The following is a 16,941-nucleotide window of genomic DNA, read 5'->3' as shown; positions in this document are numbered from 1 at the left end:
AAGTCATGGAAGAAAAAAAATTATTTTTGAAGTCCCACTGAGAATCAGAATCACCTCTGAAACTCTTAAGAACCTCAAATGAGCAGGCCTAATGCTGAACATTGATTCTTTGGGTATGACATAGGGTAGAAGAATGTACACTTTAAAAAGCTTAGCAGATGATTCTGAAGTACAACCAGATTTGATAATCACTAAACAAGAAACTTCTTTTACTTTAGTATAATTTTACATATAATAAAATACACTTATTAAAGGGTACAGTTTGATAAATTTTGACAATACACAGAACTAAGTACTGCCACAATCAAGAATTATTTCCAACACTCCAAAAGATTCCCTTTTACCCCTTGCCTGTTATTCTCCCCCTCCCCTGGTCTCAACCACTCACCTGTTTTCTGTCACTCTATAGTAAATTTGATTTTTTACAGAGTTTCACATGAATAGGATCATACAGTATGGACCCTAGTGTCTGGATTCTTTTGCTTCATTCCTGTTGTTGTATGCATTAGTACCTCATTACTTTTAACTGCCACAATTATTTATCCGTTCGCTTATTGATGGACCTTTGAGTAACTTCCAGTTTTGAGTTAATGTGAATAAGGCTGTTAGGAACGTTCTTGTACAAGTCTTTGTGTGGACATATGTTTTCATTTCTCTGGGTAAATATCCAGGTGTGGGATTACTGCATCATATGGAAAGTGTAGGTTTAACTTTATAAGAAACTTCTAGGGACTTCCCTAGTGGGACAGTGGTTAGGAATCTGCCTGCCAATGCAGGGGACACAGGTTTGAGCCCTGGTCCGGAAAGATCCCACATGCTGCGGAGCAGCAGCTAAGCCCCTGCACCACAACTACTGAGCCTGCACTCTAGAGCCCACGAGCCACAACTACTGAGCCCACATGCCACAACTACTGAAGCCCATGCACCTAGAGCCCGTGCTCCGCGACAAGAGAAGCCAAGCAATAAGAAGCCCACGCACCGCTCACCACAACTAGAGAAAACCCATGCACAGCAACAAAGACCCAATGCAGCCAAAAATAAATAAATAAATTTATTTTTTTAAAAAAAGAAAGAAAAGAAACTTCTATATTGTTTTCCAAAGGGGTTGTGCCATTTTATATTTCCACCAGCAATACATGAGACTTCCAGTTGCTCTAGAGCCTGTCAAACACTTAGTATGGTCACTCTTTCAAATTTAGCCATGCTAATGGCCATGAAGTGTTGGCTCACTGTCATTTAATTTGAATTTCACTGGTGACCTTTTTTGAATGTTGTTTCACGTGTGTTACTGGTCATTCATATATCTTTTTGTCACATTTCCAAACATTTTACTCATTTTTTTAAAATTATACTATTTGTCTTATAATAAATCTGTAAGAGCTGTTTGTATATTTTGGATATAAGTCATTTTCAGATATAAGTTTTGCAAATACTTTCTCTCACACTGTAGCTTGCTTTTTTCATTTTCTTAACAGTATCTTTCAAAGAACAGAAGGTCACAAATATTTTCTCCTATTTTTCCTTCAAGAAATCCTATAGCTTTGGTTCTAACACTTACATCTATGAATCATTTGAAGTATTTTTTGTTTGTTTGCTTTTGTTGTGGGGTAAGGGTTTAAATTCCTTTTTTTCCATATTGATGCCTAGTTTTCTCACACAGTTTCTTGACAAGGCTATCTTTTCCCCTTGAATAACTTCTGCACCATCCTCAAAAATCAATTGAGCTTCTATGTATGGGTCTATTTCAAGACTGTATTATGATTCACTTATCTATGTTGATGCTAAGACCATCCAAAGTAAGTAGAAGGAGAAAATAATGACAAATCAGAAAACCAACAATGAGAAAATGGATAACCAGTAGAAAAAATTTTGAAATCAAATGCTGGTTATTTGAAAAGTTCAATAAAATTAATCCCCTCATTAGGATACAGGAAAGAAAACACAAATTACTAATATCGGGGCAACAAGGGGACATCAGGACAGATCCTACAGACATTAAAAGGATGATAAAGGAATATTACAAACTAACATTATGCCAATACATTCAACAACTTAGATGAAATAGACAAATATCTTGAAAGCTACAAATTACCAAAACTGCCTCAAGAAGAAAATGTGAATAGCTCTATACCAATTAAACAAAATTTAATTTCTAATTTCTGACCTTCCCAAAATATAACCCTAAGCCCAGATGCCATCACTGGTGAATTCTATTAAACATTTAAGGAACAATACTATTTCTATACAAACTCTTTCAGGAAATAGAAGAGAAGGAAACCCTTCCCAAGTTAATTCATTACACCGTTACCAAAGCCAGACAAAGGCATTATAAGCAAAGAAAACTACAGGAAATATCTCTCATCAACACAGATGCAAAATCCTTAAAAAGATAGTACACCAGACTAAGTGGGGTTCACCCTATGACTTTAAGGTTGGTTTAACTTTCAAAAAGCAATCGATGTAATTCTCCATAATTAAAGAAGAAAAGATATAAATCATAAGGTCATCTCAAAAAGTATGGAAGAAGTACTTGAGAAAATCTAACATGCATTTATGATAAAAACTCTCATCAAATGAGGAAAAGAAGGAAACTTCTTCATTCTGACAAAGGCCTTCTATGAAAAACCTACAACCGATACAATTCTTACATGAGGAAAGGCACCCCTAAGATCGGGAACAAAGCAAGGGTGTTCACTCTCACATTTTCTATTCAATGTTGTACTGGAAGTTCTTGTCAGTACAAAAAAAGCAAGAAAAAAAATTAAAAGATATTCAGATTGTAAATGAAGAAATGAACCTATCCTTCTTTGCAGACAACATGATTTTTTATGTAAAAAAATCCTAAAAAAAAAAATCTATTAGAACTAGTAAATGAGTTTTAGCAAGAATATAGGATACAAGGTCAACATATAAAAATTAACTGTAGGGGCTTCCCTGGTGGCACAGTGGTTAAGAATCTGCCTGCTAATGCAGGGGACGCGGGTTCGTGCCCCGGTCCGGGAAGATCCCACATGCCGCGAGAGTGTCTGGGCCCGTGAGCCATGGCCTCTGGGCCTGTGTGTCCGGAGCCTGTGCTTCGCAATGGGAGAGGCCACAACAGTGAGAGGCCCGCGTACCGCAAAAAAAAAAATTTAATTGTATTTCTATACTAGCAATAAACAATTGGAAAATGAATTTGAACAGCAATAAAATTTACAACAGCATCAAAAAACATGAAACGTGGGGACAGATTAATCAATATACAAGCAAGACCTGTATATTATAGCATATGGTTTTAAAGCTAAATGCTAAGTGATATATAAATATAGTGAGCCCACCATATCTATGGGTTCTGCATCTGTGGATTCAACCAACCACAGACTGAAAATATCCATGAAAAAATAATTCCAGAAAGTTCCAAAAAGCAAAACTTGAACTTGCCATGGGCTGGCAGCTATTTACAAAGCGTTTACATTGTATTAGTTATTATAAATAAGCGAGAGATGATTTAAAGTATATGGGAGAATGTGTGTAGGTTATATGCAAATACTATGCGATTTTATATTAAGGGTTTGAGCACCCCCGGATTTTGGTATCCTCAGGGGGTCCTGGAACCAATTCATGGATACCAAGGGACAAGTGTACTGAGCCCTACAGTAGGATTCTTTATTAAGGAAAAGAATTCACCATAAAGGCAATTCTTTGAATTCAATCCAAGGGGGGACTTTAGTTACCACAGTGACAATAAGCCATGATCATAAGGTGATCTTGCCTACATGCTTGTCTCAGAGAACAGTAGTAGTCTCATAACCTACACAGTATGTAAAAATTCAAGCCACAACTACGAGCTAGTAAAATAAATGTACTACTGAAACTCAGTCTGCTAATGCTCCTTACCCTCATAATTCCTTTCTTTGTGTTCTATCATCAACTGACAAATTTGGAAGTAAAATTTGCCAAGAAATAGAAGTCATGAGGAAGGCTTTCTCTTTGAAACACTGTAACTAAAGAATACATCCTTCTGGTTTTTAACAATTGTGTTAGATGAAAAACATTCTCCCAAAGGTAATATGGCCCTTATTAAACCCTGTTCACATTTTTAAAGCACTTAACTACAAAGGCCTGTTTGAAAATGGGTTTTTCTCAAAGGCAAAAATCCTTATTATAGGAACCCTTGCTTTAAGCAACTGAAACATTAAAAAGTGACAATTTTCTTTACAACAGGTACCATTAAAGCTTATTTTAAATAGGTTCTCCAGTAAATTTTAAAGTTATGTAAAGAGTCAATTAAAATTTTGCTCCTCAGGAATATAGGTATCACATAAAATATACAACCAACATATTAATATCCTAGTATGTGTCAGTGCTTCGTACAGATGATCTTTTAAAACTGTATCTATTCCCTGACTTCAGACTATACTACAAAGCTACAGTAATCAAGACAGTATGGTACTGGCACAAAAACAGAAATATAGATCAATGGAACAGGACAGAAAGCCCAGAGATAAACCCACGCACATATGGTCACCTTATTTTTGATAAAGGAGGCAAGAATATACAATGGACAAAACACAGCCTCTTCAATAAGTGGTGCTGGGAAAACTGGACATCTACATGTAAAAGAATGAAATTAGAACACTCCCTAACACCGTACACAAAAATAAACTCAAAATGGGTTAAAGACCTAAATGTAAGGCCAGACACAATCAAACTCTTAGAGGAAAATATAGGCAGAACACTTATCACAGCAAGATCCTTTCTGACCCACCTCCTAGAGAAATAGAAATAAAAATAAACAAATGGGACCTAATGAAACTTAAAAGCTTTTCACAGCAAAGGAAACCATAAAGAAGATGAAAAGACAACCCTCAGAATGGGAGAAAATATTTGCAAATGAAGCAACTGACAAAGGATTCATCTCCAAAATTTACAAGCAGCTCATGCAGCTCAATATCAAAAAACAAACAACCCAATCCAAAAATGGGCAGAAGACATAAATAGACATTTCTCCAAAGAAAATATACAGATTGCCAACAAACACATGAAAGGATGCTCAACATCATTAATCATTAGAGAAATACAAATCAAAACTACAGTGAGATATCACCTCACACCAGTCAGAATGGCCATCATCAAAAAATCTACAAACAATAAATGCTGGAGAGGGTGTGGAGAAAAGGGAACCCTCTTGTACTCTTGGTGGGAATGTAAATTGATACAGCCACTACAGAGAACAGTATGGAGGTTCCTTAAAAAACTAAAAATAGAACTACCATATGACCCAGCAATCCCACTACTGGGCATACACCCTGAGAAAACCATAATTCAAAAACAGTCATGTACCACAATGTTCATTACAGCTCTATTTATAATAGCCAGGACATGGAAGCAACCTAAGTGTCCATTGACAGATGAATGGATAAAGAAGATGTGGCACATGTATACAATGGAATATTACTCAGCCATAAAAAGAAATGAAATTGAGTTATTTGTAGTGAGGTGGATGGACCTAGACTCTGTCATACAGAGTGAAGTAAGTTGAAAGAGAAAAACAAATTCCATATGCTTACACATATATATGGAATCAAAAAAAAAAAAAAGAAAAAAAAATGGTCATGAAGAACCCGGGGGCAGGATGGGAATAAAGACACAGACCTACTAGAGAATGGACTTGAGGACACAGGGAGGGGGAAGGGCAAGCTGGGACAAAGTGAGAGAGTGGCATGGACACGTGTACACTATCAAATGTAAAACTGATAGCTAGTGGGAAGCAGCCGCATAGCACAGGGAGATCAGCTCGGTGCTCTGTGACCACCTTGAGGGGTGGGATAGGGACGGTGGGAGTGAGATGCAAGAGGGAGGGCATATGAGGATATATGTATATGTATAGCTGATTCATTTTGTTATAAAGCAGAAACTAACACACCATTGTAAAAAAAATAATAATAATAACAACATTTTTTTTAAAAAGATGGAGCTCCAGTCATCTGAAGGCTTGACTGGGGCTGAGGATCAAAAAAAAAAAAAAAAAAAAAACTCACTGTAGCTATATTCAAAGTGTCAATAATAACCCAATAAAGAAACTAAGGCTCAGAATGGTTGTGACTAGCTCAAAATTATGCAGGATTTCAGACCACATATCTGGACTTCTTTTCATTTCATAAAACAAGGAAGAACCAATCAATCAAATGTTTATTACAAACCTCTGCAATCCTTTTCTATTTAAAAATTCTACTCTTGCATCTCAACATTATTTTTCTCTTTTTAAAACTGATTTTATTCCTCATTTACCTAGCACTGTTCCCATTTCAACTGAATTTCTAATCAATTTTCAACAACAGAAAAATATTGTTTTAAATGAGCTGAAATTTACCTCTCTGCCCCCCAAAAAATCAAAAGCCTCACTTAAAAGTAGGAAACTTTCTAATATACATGTGCATACTAGCAAAAATAAATTTACTACTGCATTTCCCTGCAAAACAAAAAAATGAGGCCAAAAGACATGTCAGTTAACTAAATAAAAACAGGCATGACAAGAGAGTTGAACAACAAAAATTCTCACTGAAGAAGGTTTAAATCATTATTTATATGTAACCAAAACAATAAAAACAAAAATTACTATAAGCAAATAGAAGTTTCACTTTATATTTCCTTCTAAAACGTTAAAAGGTACATTTCCTTGGCACCTCACAAAAGAAAGAAAAAACAACTTTCCCACAAGATTCACTGAGCTCATTTACATTTTTCATAATGACATAATTTGAGTTTTTTAGAAGTGAGAACACAAACCCAAAAGAAAAAAAGCACTATCATGCAAGACAATTCGCAGCAACAACCCAATAATCCAGATACCTAATCTAGCAATATCAAGAACTCAGAAAGAAAAAATACATTTCTGAGCAATGGAACTCAGAACATGCATTTATCTGATTCCTCAAGAAGTCCTCTTGAAATCTAGTTCTCTTAATTTAGATATAATTCCGGTAAGTTTGGCTATCAGGTCAGAAGAAGCAAATCAAAAGATGAGAAAGTGCTGCCAGCAGCAACAACAAAAAGTAAGCAAAAATACAGTTGAATGGAAAAAAATCTGTTAAAAAATACACTACAAGACTTACTGTAAAGCTACAGCACTCAACATAGTATGGTATTGGCTAAGGAACAGACAAATAGATCAATGGACAGAACAGAGAGCCCAGAAATAGACCCACATAAATATATATAGTCAGCTGATCTCTGACAAAGAAGCAAAGGCAATACAAGGGAGCAAAGATAAGTCTTTTTAACAAATGGTGCTAAAACAACTGAACATCCACATGTAAAAAAATGAATCTAGACACAGAACTTACACCATTCACCGTTCAAAAATAACCAAAATGGATAAGACACCTGAACGTAAAACACAAAATTACAAAGTTCCTAGAAGATAACACAGGAGAAAATCTAGATGACCCTGGGTTTGGCAATGATGTTTTAGATATAATACCATAAGCACAATACATGAAAGAAATAATTGATGAGTTGGACTTCATTAAAACTTCCACTCTGAAAAGACACCATTGAGAGAATAAAAAGATAAGCCACAGGCTGGAAGAATATATTTGCAAAACACATCTCATAAGAAATTGTTACCCAAAATAGACAAAGAACTCTTAAAATTCAACAATAAGAAAACAAACAAGTTGATTAAAATGGGCCAAAGACCTTAATAGGCACCTCACCAAAGAAGATACGCAGATGACAAATAAGCATATGAAAAGATGCTCCATATCATATGTCATCAAGAAATTCAAATTAAAACGAGGTAACACTACACACCTATTAGAATGGTATAAATCCAGAACACTAACAATACCAAATGTTGGTGAGAATGTTGAGCAACAAGAATTCTCACTCATCGGTAGTGGGAATGCAAAATGGTACAGCATTTTGGAAGACAATTTGGGGGCTTCTTACAAAACTAAACACACTCATACCACATGATCCAGCAACAGAGCTCCTTGGTATTTACACAAAGGAGTTGAAAACTTATATTTATACAAAAACTACACAAGGTTGTTTATAGCAGCTTTAGTCATAATTGCCAAAACTTGGAAGCAATGAAGAGGTCCTTCAGTAGGTGAATGGATAAATAATCTGTGTTATCTCCAGACAATGGAATATTACTCAGCACTAAAAGAAATGAGCTATCAAGCAATTAAAAATCATGGAGGAAACTTAACTGCATATTACTAAGTGAAAGAAGCCAATCTGAAAAGGCTACATACTGTATGATTCCAACTATATGGCATCTGGAAAAGGCAGAGCTACGGAGACAGGAAAAAGACTAGTGGTTGTCAGGGGCCGGAGAGAGGGAGGGATTAGGTGAAGCATAGAGGACGCTTAGAAAGTGAAACTACTCTGTAGGACACTATAATGGTAAATACATGTCATTATAAATTTGTCCAAACCCAGATAATATACAACACCAAGAGTGAACGTTAAAGTAAACTATGGACTCTAGGCAATAATGATGTGTCAGTGTAGGTTCATCAATGATAACAAATGTACCACTCCGGCGTGATAATATGATAGTAAGCACGTGTGGGGACAGGGGTAAAAGAGAAACCTCTGTACCTTCTGCCTAATTTTGCTGTGAATTTAAAACAGCTCTAAAAATAATGTTATTTTTAAAAATACACTACTAATTCAAATAAATTTTCTCTAAACTTTTTTAAAATATACATACTAACATTCTCCAAATGATCTTGAAGGTGTCACTATATAATAGTAATCGTACAAAAATTATGATACTGAAATATCAAGAAAACATCAATTAGGTTTATCATACTTTGTTTCAAAAAGCAAGGAATTGTATAATACATTTTTAAACTGTTAAAATGTAATCATAAAATGTATATACATGTTTTTAAACTGTTAAAAAGCTGTTTGGGAGACTTAAAGAGTAGGCCTCAGGATTGTAGCAATTAGCTGGAAATTATATGAAACACACCACAGAATGATAACACAGAAAGAAGGCATTTTTGTAACACCATAATTCTGTGATTACTTCTCTTCCACTCTGAAAGCTTACCATTTAGGGGCTTGAAATATCATTTTTCTATAGAACACAGATTTTTCTTAACACTTACAAAGCAACTGGCAAATTATTCCTCAAATCCTGGTCTTTTTATTCATGAATACTCAATAATATTTAAAAATAAAAGACCATTTTATTTCAAGACACTTACTAAAGAGAAATACATTTCTCTTATTTACTTAATTTCAAATCACTTCAATTAAGACATAAAGGGAAAAAAAGTAATCCAAAGGAAGATTATAAAATGAGGTTCAAAGCACTTGACAAAAAAAAAAAGCCTTTAAAAAGATATTAAAAAGATACTTGATGAGACACAATTGAAAATAACAATTCAACTTGACAGTACTAAAGAATGCTTCCATTAAAGCAGACCAAGGAAATCCACATCTGTCACATGCAGCTTTATTGAGATTTCATGTTGATCAGCGACTTCAGGAGGTATATGAAAGGTGTACAAATGAATCACTACATCTGCCTTCTGAACAGAAATCACCTAATTAAGATCAATAGACACACACCACAGGAATAAAGATGATAAATTCTACAATGTGATTTTACACTATTCCTCCATAATATTATGTTAAGGGACAACGCTTTCTTTTCGAATCTGATACAGTGTCCATCTCCGCAAAGGAAAAATACACATAAACCTGCACAAATGTTCCTCTGACCAAATTCTCTATTTTGAAAAGTTCATGTGAGTAGCAAGTCCTTGAATGCACAAGAGTGAGTGAATGAATAAGAAGGCTTTAAAAGTAACAACCAAAGTTCAGATGAAAGGAAGAAATTATATATACACAAATTAAAATCAGCACTAAAAGGTCACGCTTTCACTGTTCTTTTTTCTTAATCTCTTCCTGATTCCTCACAAAGCCAAGTGCTCTAAACTCAAAACACCACTAAATATTCCATGTTCACAGCCATCTCAAACTTACAGAATACTTTAACTCTTTGGCACTCAAACTCACTCTACAATTTTAAAAAAAAGGAAATCACGTAATCTGTCAAATAAATGTTCTATTTTTACCCATCTACTCCCAAGTTCTACATCAAAACTGAGAAGCAGGGCTTTTACAAATGAGAGAAAGTAAGGATTAAAGCTTTTGTTCTTTGCAGTACTTGCCAAATAAATAATTTTTTGTTTTCTTCCTGAAAGAAGAGTAAAAAGAGATTATTACAATAGTTAAATGCCATTTCCCAAGCTCTGAAGGCTTTTCCTAACAAGGACAAATATATCAGACTTATTTTGCCCTTTCTACAAATAGAATGCTGTTACATTTACCATTGTTCGGATAAAGAACACCAGGCCAGAAGGAAGTCGTGACTTCATGGCTCACAATAAAATGGTGGTGAACCTTTGTTAGTTGTTATAAAACAGTCTTAACAACTACCATGAAATGAAAATTTCTCACAGACACTGTTCATATAAACACAGATGTGCCTGGTTTTAACAGAAGAGACAATCCTGAAAGTTGTTTATCTACCCAATCATATTTTAAATCTAACAGGAAAGTTTGCTATTGAAACACACTTGCCCAAATGCCACCTGAAATGTAAATACTACTGACTTTTCTTAAAGAAAGGCAAACCTACATTTTCAGGTATTTCAAACACCTGAAAAAATACCATGAGCCTACTATCAGGTAAGCTGTCAGGGGAAGATGCCAAGTGCTATTTAGTTCTGATTGAGATGCAGAAGCAGGGAAACACAGTGGGCAGCAGATAGGTCTGGGGAGAATGGTTAGAGAAGAAGCTAAGACTAGGAGTTAGAGGTTGGATTAGATGACTTCTAAGGTTCTGGACAAATTGTGATTGTATTGTAAGGTACATCTGAGCAGTGACAGTGGATAAGTACCGATCAGTTTACATTCCTGTCTATTCTCCCTTATAAGAAAGATGTTAGATATAGAATCTAAAAGCATAAAATTAAGTTATTAGACTTCCTGTGATATAAAAACCAACCATGGCTTAAGACTTAGGAATAATCTATTGTAAACACAACCTAGAACTGATTTTTTTAGAAACACACAAAAGTAATTTGATGGCAAAGAATATGATATCATAAAAAGAATATCTCAATCCCTATCTCACATCATACAAAAAAATGAATTCTAGATGGCAGAAGAAAACACAAAATGTTCTCATTACAAGGGGTAAAGATTTCTTAGGATTTAAAAAGTAGTAATCATAAAAGAAAAATTTGATAAATTAGACTTCATAAATATTTACAACTTTTGCTCATCAATTGTCAACACTAGGAAAATGACTAGACAAGCCACAGACTAGAAGACGATGTCCACAGAGCATGTATTTGCCAAAGGACTTATATCCAGAATATATAAAGAATTCCTCCAAATCCACAATAAAACGATGTACACAACACAAAAGAAGACATACGAGTGGTCAATAAGCACATGAAAAGTGCTCACAATCGTTAGTCACAGTAAAATACAATACCACTACATAAATTCGCCAGAATGGCTAGAATGAAAAAGACCGACAACACCAAATGTTGTCAAGAATGTGAAACAAACAGAACTCTCATTCACTGCTGGTAGAAACAGAAAATGGTATGAATGTTTTGGGGAACTGATTGACAGGTTCCTATAAAGTTAGTACCTACAATATGACCCAACAATTCCAATCTTAGGTATTTACCCAAAAGAACTGAAAACATACGTGTGCTGGAAGACTTGCAAGGATGCCATAGCAGTTTTATTCATAATAGCAAAATACTGTTAATAATCAAAATGCTCATCAACGTTAGGATGGATAAACAATTTGTGGTACATTCATATTTATGCAATGGAATACTACTCCGTTGCACAGGAACAAACCCTAATCAACTTAGATGAATCTCATACATATTAGACTGAACAAAATAAGTCATATGATTTCATTTATAAGAATTAGAGTCAGCAAAACTAAACCTATGGTGATAGAAATCAGATCAACAGTTGCTTTTGTAGACACTGAGGAACAGCAAGAGGGAAGTCTAAGGAGTGAATAGTGTTCTAAATCTTGGTAGACTTGTGGGTTATACAGCTGTATACATTTATTAATACTAATAAGTTATACACTCAAACGTTGTGCACTTTACTCAATGTATATTTTACTTGAGTCTATTTATTTATTTATTTATTTATATTTTTGGCTGTGTTGGGTCTTCGTTGCTGTACGCAGGCTTTCTCTAGTTGTGGCAAGCTAGGGCTATTCTTCATTGTGGTGCACGGGCTTAGTTGCTCCGCGGCATGTGGGATCTTCCCAGACCAGGGCTTGAACCTGTGTCCCCTGCATTGGCAGGCGGATTCCTAACCACTGCACCACCAGGGAAGTCCTACTTGAGTCAATTTTAAAAAGGACTCTTCAATAAAATGAGAATTACAAATATCGCAATTCTAGTAAGCTTGCATTAACACAGTGTTATCAGTTACCAATCCTGAAACTACATTCTGAGTGTCCTAGGCTTCTAAAAATGAGTAAATATACTAGAGTAGTGGTAGCCAGATTTCTCAATGTTGGCAAAGGAAGATATAAACATAGAAAAGGGAAGGGAATTACAAATATGAAAAGGAGGGGATCCTACTTTGTGCTGTTAGACTGAAATTAGAAGTATCAGTATAAACTCATAGTTTTTAATAGATAGATGTTAACATATGTGTATAAGTGCATACACATGTGTAGGCGTATCTGTACGTGTACATAAATGTGTGTTGTATATACACACAAATGAGTATATATGTGTATATTCACACACACAGACATGTACACATTTCCTAGTTCTGCTACAGAAAGGCCTTAGAAACAATAACATACTAGGAGCAATAAATACACCTAGTGTTACAAAATCTTGGTTTCTACATACCATTATCCAATAAAGGAACCAGGGCTTCTTAGAAAAATGTTGTATCTGGGCTAGAGACAAGAAACTATAAGATAAGCCTGGAACAACTTGTTGCACAAGACAAGAAAGAAGTTTTCCAAGAATCATGAGAACATGCCAAAGGAACAGCTAAACAGCTTGAGAGAGCAACCAGTAGCCAAATCTGGGACAATCTGAGCATCAAAATAAATAATGATATAAATAATGATAGTAATGGACTATAATACATCCAGTTAAGAATCCATGAGTCTATGAGTCCATACTGATGTAAGTCAATAAATAAGGGAAGAAGGGAAAGCTTTTGCCTACATTAGAATGAAACTAGTAAATTCATAAGGAACGATGGAGTTAGAAAATCATCAATTGATATTAAATCTAGTGGGTAAAAATTTGATGAGAAACAACATATTTACATAATCTCAAAAACTGACTTAGAAAATATTTTCTAACTACAAAGGGAAAATAAGAAACTTTTAAGTGGAGAAACTTAGCAGTCACTACCCTAAGCAAGTGATCAAAGCTACTTGGAACCAAGTGACATGTGCCTTCTGACATGATGCACTGAGAACACATCACTTCTATGATACTTGTGCTTAAACTGGATACCCAAATATAGTCATGAAGAAATATCAGACAGCTTCAAACACAGGACATGCTACAAAACAACCCGTACTCTACAAAAATATTAACTTCATGAACCATAAAGAAAGGCAAGGAACTGTACCAGATGAAAGGAAACAAAAGAGATAGGACGATTAGGTGAAATATGTGATCCTGGACCAGGAAAAAAAAAAGCTATAAGAAACCCTGTGCAGTTGATATTTTACCCTTTTTATAAATAAGGAACCCTCTTAAAAAGGTTAAATAATAGCTAGTACAAAGTAAACAGTACCTGTAAGATATGTATTCTCAGTATTCAATGTATTAGGCAGGTGGCTACCTCCCTGGACAGCTGTATCAAAGAGTTACAGTCTCAATCAAAAACCTTTACACACATTAAATGCAGTTAAAATTAAGTATTCTCTCATATTCTTTAATAGAAATAATTAAATGGATCACCCTAAGTGTATCAAAGTCGAACATTTCAAGTAAAATAAAAAAGATATAGTGAATATAAGGATATCTGTCATTCATTTATTTGAAAGCAACTTACTTTAAAAGACTTACTAAATGTAAATGAAAGTAAACTCTAGTTAGATGTGATAAATAAAAATTACAATAGAAGCGACTGTAACCTGCAAAAACTAAACCATAATAACAAATAAAAACCCACACTATTAGCGTACTGAGTTCAAACTTCCATACTTACGAAAGGTACACGTACCTTTTCCTAAATGTGTGTTTATGCTCATATATCTAGCTGTTCCTGTAAGGCTCTTATGTTCTCTGTATGGTATGTGTTTCTTTGTCTCTGGATCAATATATTCCTTTGCCAAACCAAAATCTATAATATGAATAACTTGCTGGGTTTTGTTTCCTGGTCGTCCTATTAGGAAGTTCTCAGGCTTCACATCTCTGTATATCAAGTTCTTTGAATGGACATACTCCATGCGAGAAATCTTGATTCAAAAAAAAAAAAAAAAAGATACATTTTATTTTAGGCTTTGACTAGCATAAAATAGTATGATAGAGGCAAGACAATTTTTACAATGAAAACAACATTAAGAAGAAAAAATCAGAAATTGTTTGAACCCTTTAAAAGAAACATGATATCACTCAATAGTTTCTTAAATATATGTCCAATTATGATTAAATATCTTTGCTTTTTACTATTTTGGGCACTTATATAGGAAAGTGCTTGAATTTTATGAATTCCTTTCTTATCAGGAAGCCTGATTAAATCAACACTTTCAGATGATGCTACCTTATAGAATTAAAAAGCTTTACTAATAAAAAATCTTGAACTCAAAAATATAAACAGATATATTCACAAAGCTGCAATTTATTCTTCCTTATCTGTTCAATAATGGAGAAAATTTCATAATTACACTAAAGAAACTTAAAGAGTCTAGACTGTTAAATAAAAGAATTAACAGAGCACTTGTTATCTTTTTTATAACTTGTTTACTTTTTTCCTTAGGTATTAAACATTTAAAAAGATCTTGAGACTAGAAAACTTTGGAATCCAACTCTAATAATATAATACATTTTTATTCATTGCTTTATACATTCTCAAATAATGTTTATTGTATAAACTGTCAGAAAACAGAACATTACAAATAATAAAAGTGCTTCATTTAATGATATTCATGGTTGACAATACAATGTAAGTGAACACAGTCACTCAAGCCATTTTAGTTTGTTAACAAATTTTGGATCATATAACATATACTATTCTATGACCTATAGTTCTCATTAACAATATATTATGAGCATTTTCCAGGTCATGAAACATTCTTTTAATATACACTTTTTAGTGGCTGCTTATTATTTTATGGCTATTAATAATTTATCCAACTAACACTGTTATGTCTGTGCATTCGGGTTGTTTCCCACTTTATTAAAGACGTCTTTGCACAACAAGCTTTAAGTACATCTGAATACTTCCATTGGATAAATCTGTAGAAGTAATGAGTCAACAGATAAAAACAATTTTAAGACTTCTGCAGCATACACTTACTGGCATTTATTTCAAAACTGCCTTAAAATTATCCTCTTAAGTTATTTCCCCATAGGCTCCCTGAAATTTAAATGATTTATAAGACTTTCTCATTAGTTTGTTTCTTCTTTTTATAGGCCATTTTAATTTATTACCAAGATTAAAAACCCATCTTTCTGAGGGTTCTCTTCTCTAAGTATTCATTTTCGACCTGAAAAGAGTGCTGGAAACAACTTAATTCCCAAACTGAGCATTCTGACCTTAAAGTAGTAAGATATTAATTTTTTCATACAAATAAAATACACCTGATTCAGTTATTTTAAGTTACAGTCATCCTAAAAGGACAATGATATGAAAAGCAGACATTTTTATTAGGTCAGATGCTGTGGAAGATAATGTCACAAAACTTTAAACTTTCAGTGTAAATTAGTGACCAAATGAAACACACAATTGTTCAAACAGCTTCAAAACATCCTGCTTTACTTACCAGTTGGATAGCTATCATGAGAACCGTTTTAAGAGAAAATGTTCTGTCACACAAATCAAACAAATCTTCCAAACTAGGTCCCAGCAGTTCCAGCACCATAGCGTTGTATTTCCCACAAGGGCCAAAATAGTAAACTTGAGGTATACCATCTGGAGGAAAAGAATAACAATAAACAATTTTTTAATCATTTTGTAGCTTCAAGAACTGCAGCAGTATTTTTATTTTTTCCATACAAACAATAAACTTCTCCTGACCCAGCCTCCTCCCTCCCTATACCTTCTCCTTCATGTTCACAGAGTAGCCTGGTTACACTTCTACTGAACCTGCATTACTGAACTACATTATAAACAGTGCTTCATTGTTGGTCTCCACCAACCTCACTATAGAAAGGAACTGCGCCCTTGAGACTTGTATTTCCATGGCCTACAGAAATGCTTGGCACATAGGAAAGATCTTATTTTTATTGAACAAAGGAGTTACTGCACTCTTTCATAACCCTGTGGTAGGCATAATGCTAAGTTCAACCCCCAAGATTTCCATCCTCTGGTGTACACAACCCATATAATCCTTTCCCCGCAAGTGTGGGCAAGATTCCCAGATTTCACTCTTGTCATTAGATTATGTTATATGGCAAAGGTAACAAAATTAAGATCCCTGTTAGTGGAGGTTAAATTAATCAAAAGGGAGATTATTCTGTTGGGCATGACTTAATCAGGTAAGATGTTTAAAAAGCAAGTCTAGAAGTCAGAGATAGTCAAAGCAGCAGAGCACTACTATGTTGTGGAAGAGGGCCACATGCCAGGAAATGGTGGGCAGGCCCCAGGAACTGAGAGCCTCATCACACAGCCATGAGGAACTGAATTCTAGAAATAACCAGTGAGCTTGGAAAAGGATCAGAGGCTCAGAAAAGATTGCAG

General features: G+C 34.5%; 1 protein-coding gene across 12 annotated transcripts in view; it reads right to left on the bottom strand.

Moving 5' to 3' along the window:
* Positions 1-16,941, bottom strand: part of CSNK1G3 (casein kinase 1 gamma 3) — a 128,351-nt gene that overhangs the window by 34,414 nt on the left and 76,996 nt on the right. For all 12 annotated transcript variants that reach the window (XM_033853114.2, XM_019940909.3, XM_073802454.1 and 9 more), the window contains 2 exons: positions 16,025-16,173; positions 14,263-14,497 (listed from right to left, as the gene is read on the bottom strand). In XM_033853114.2, the coding sequence (XP_033709005.1) occupies positions 14,263-14,497; positions 16,025-16,173 (384 nt within the window). The remainder of the gene's footprint in view (positions 1-14,262; positions 14,498-16,024; positions 16,174-16,941) is intronic.

Source organism: Tursiops truncatus, chromosome 3 (genome assembly GCF_011762595.2).
Source record: "Tursiops truncatus isolate mTurTru1 chromosome 3, mTurTru1.mat.Y, whole genome shotgun sequence".
NCBI lineage: Eukaryota > Metazoa > Chordata > Mammalia > Artiodactyla > Delphinidae > Tursiops > Tursiops truncatus.
Note: the sequence above shows the minus strand (reverse complement) of the source record. Positions and strands in the feature narration are given on the sequence as shown.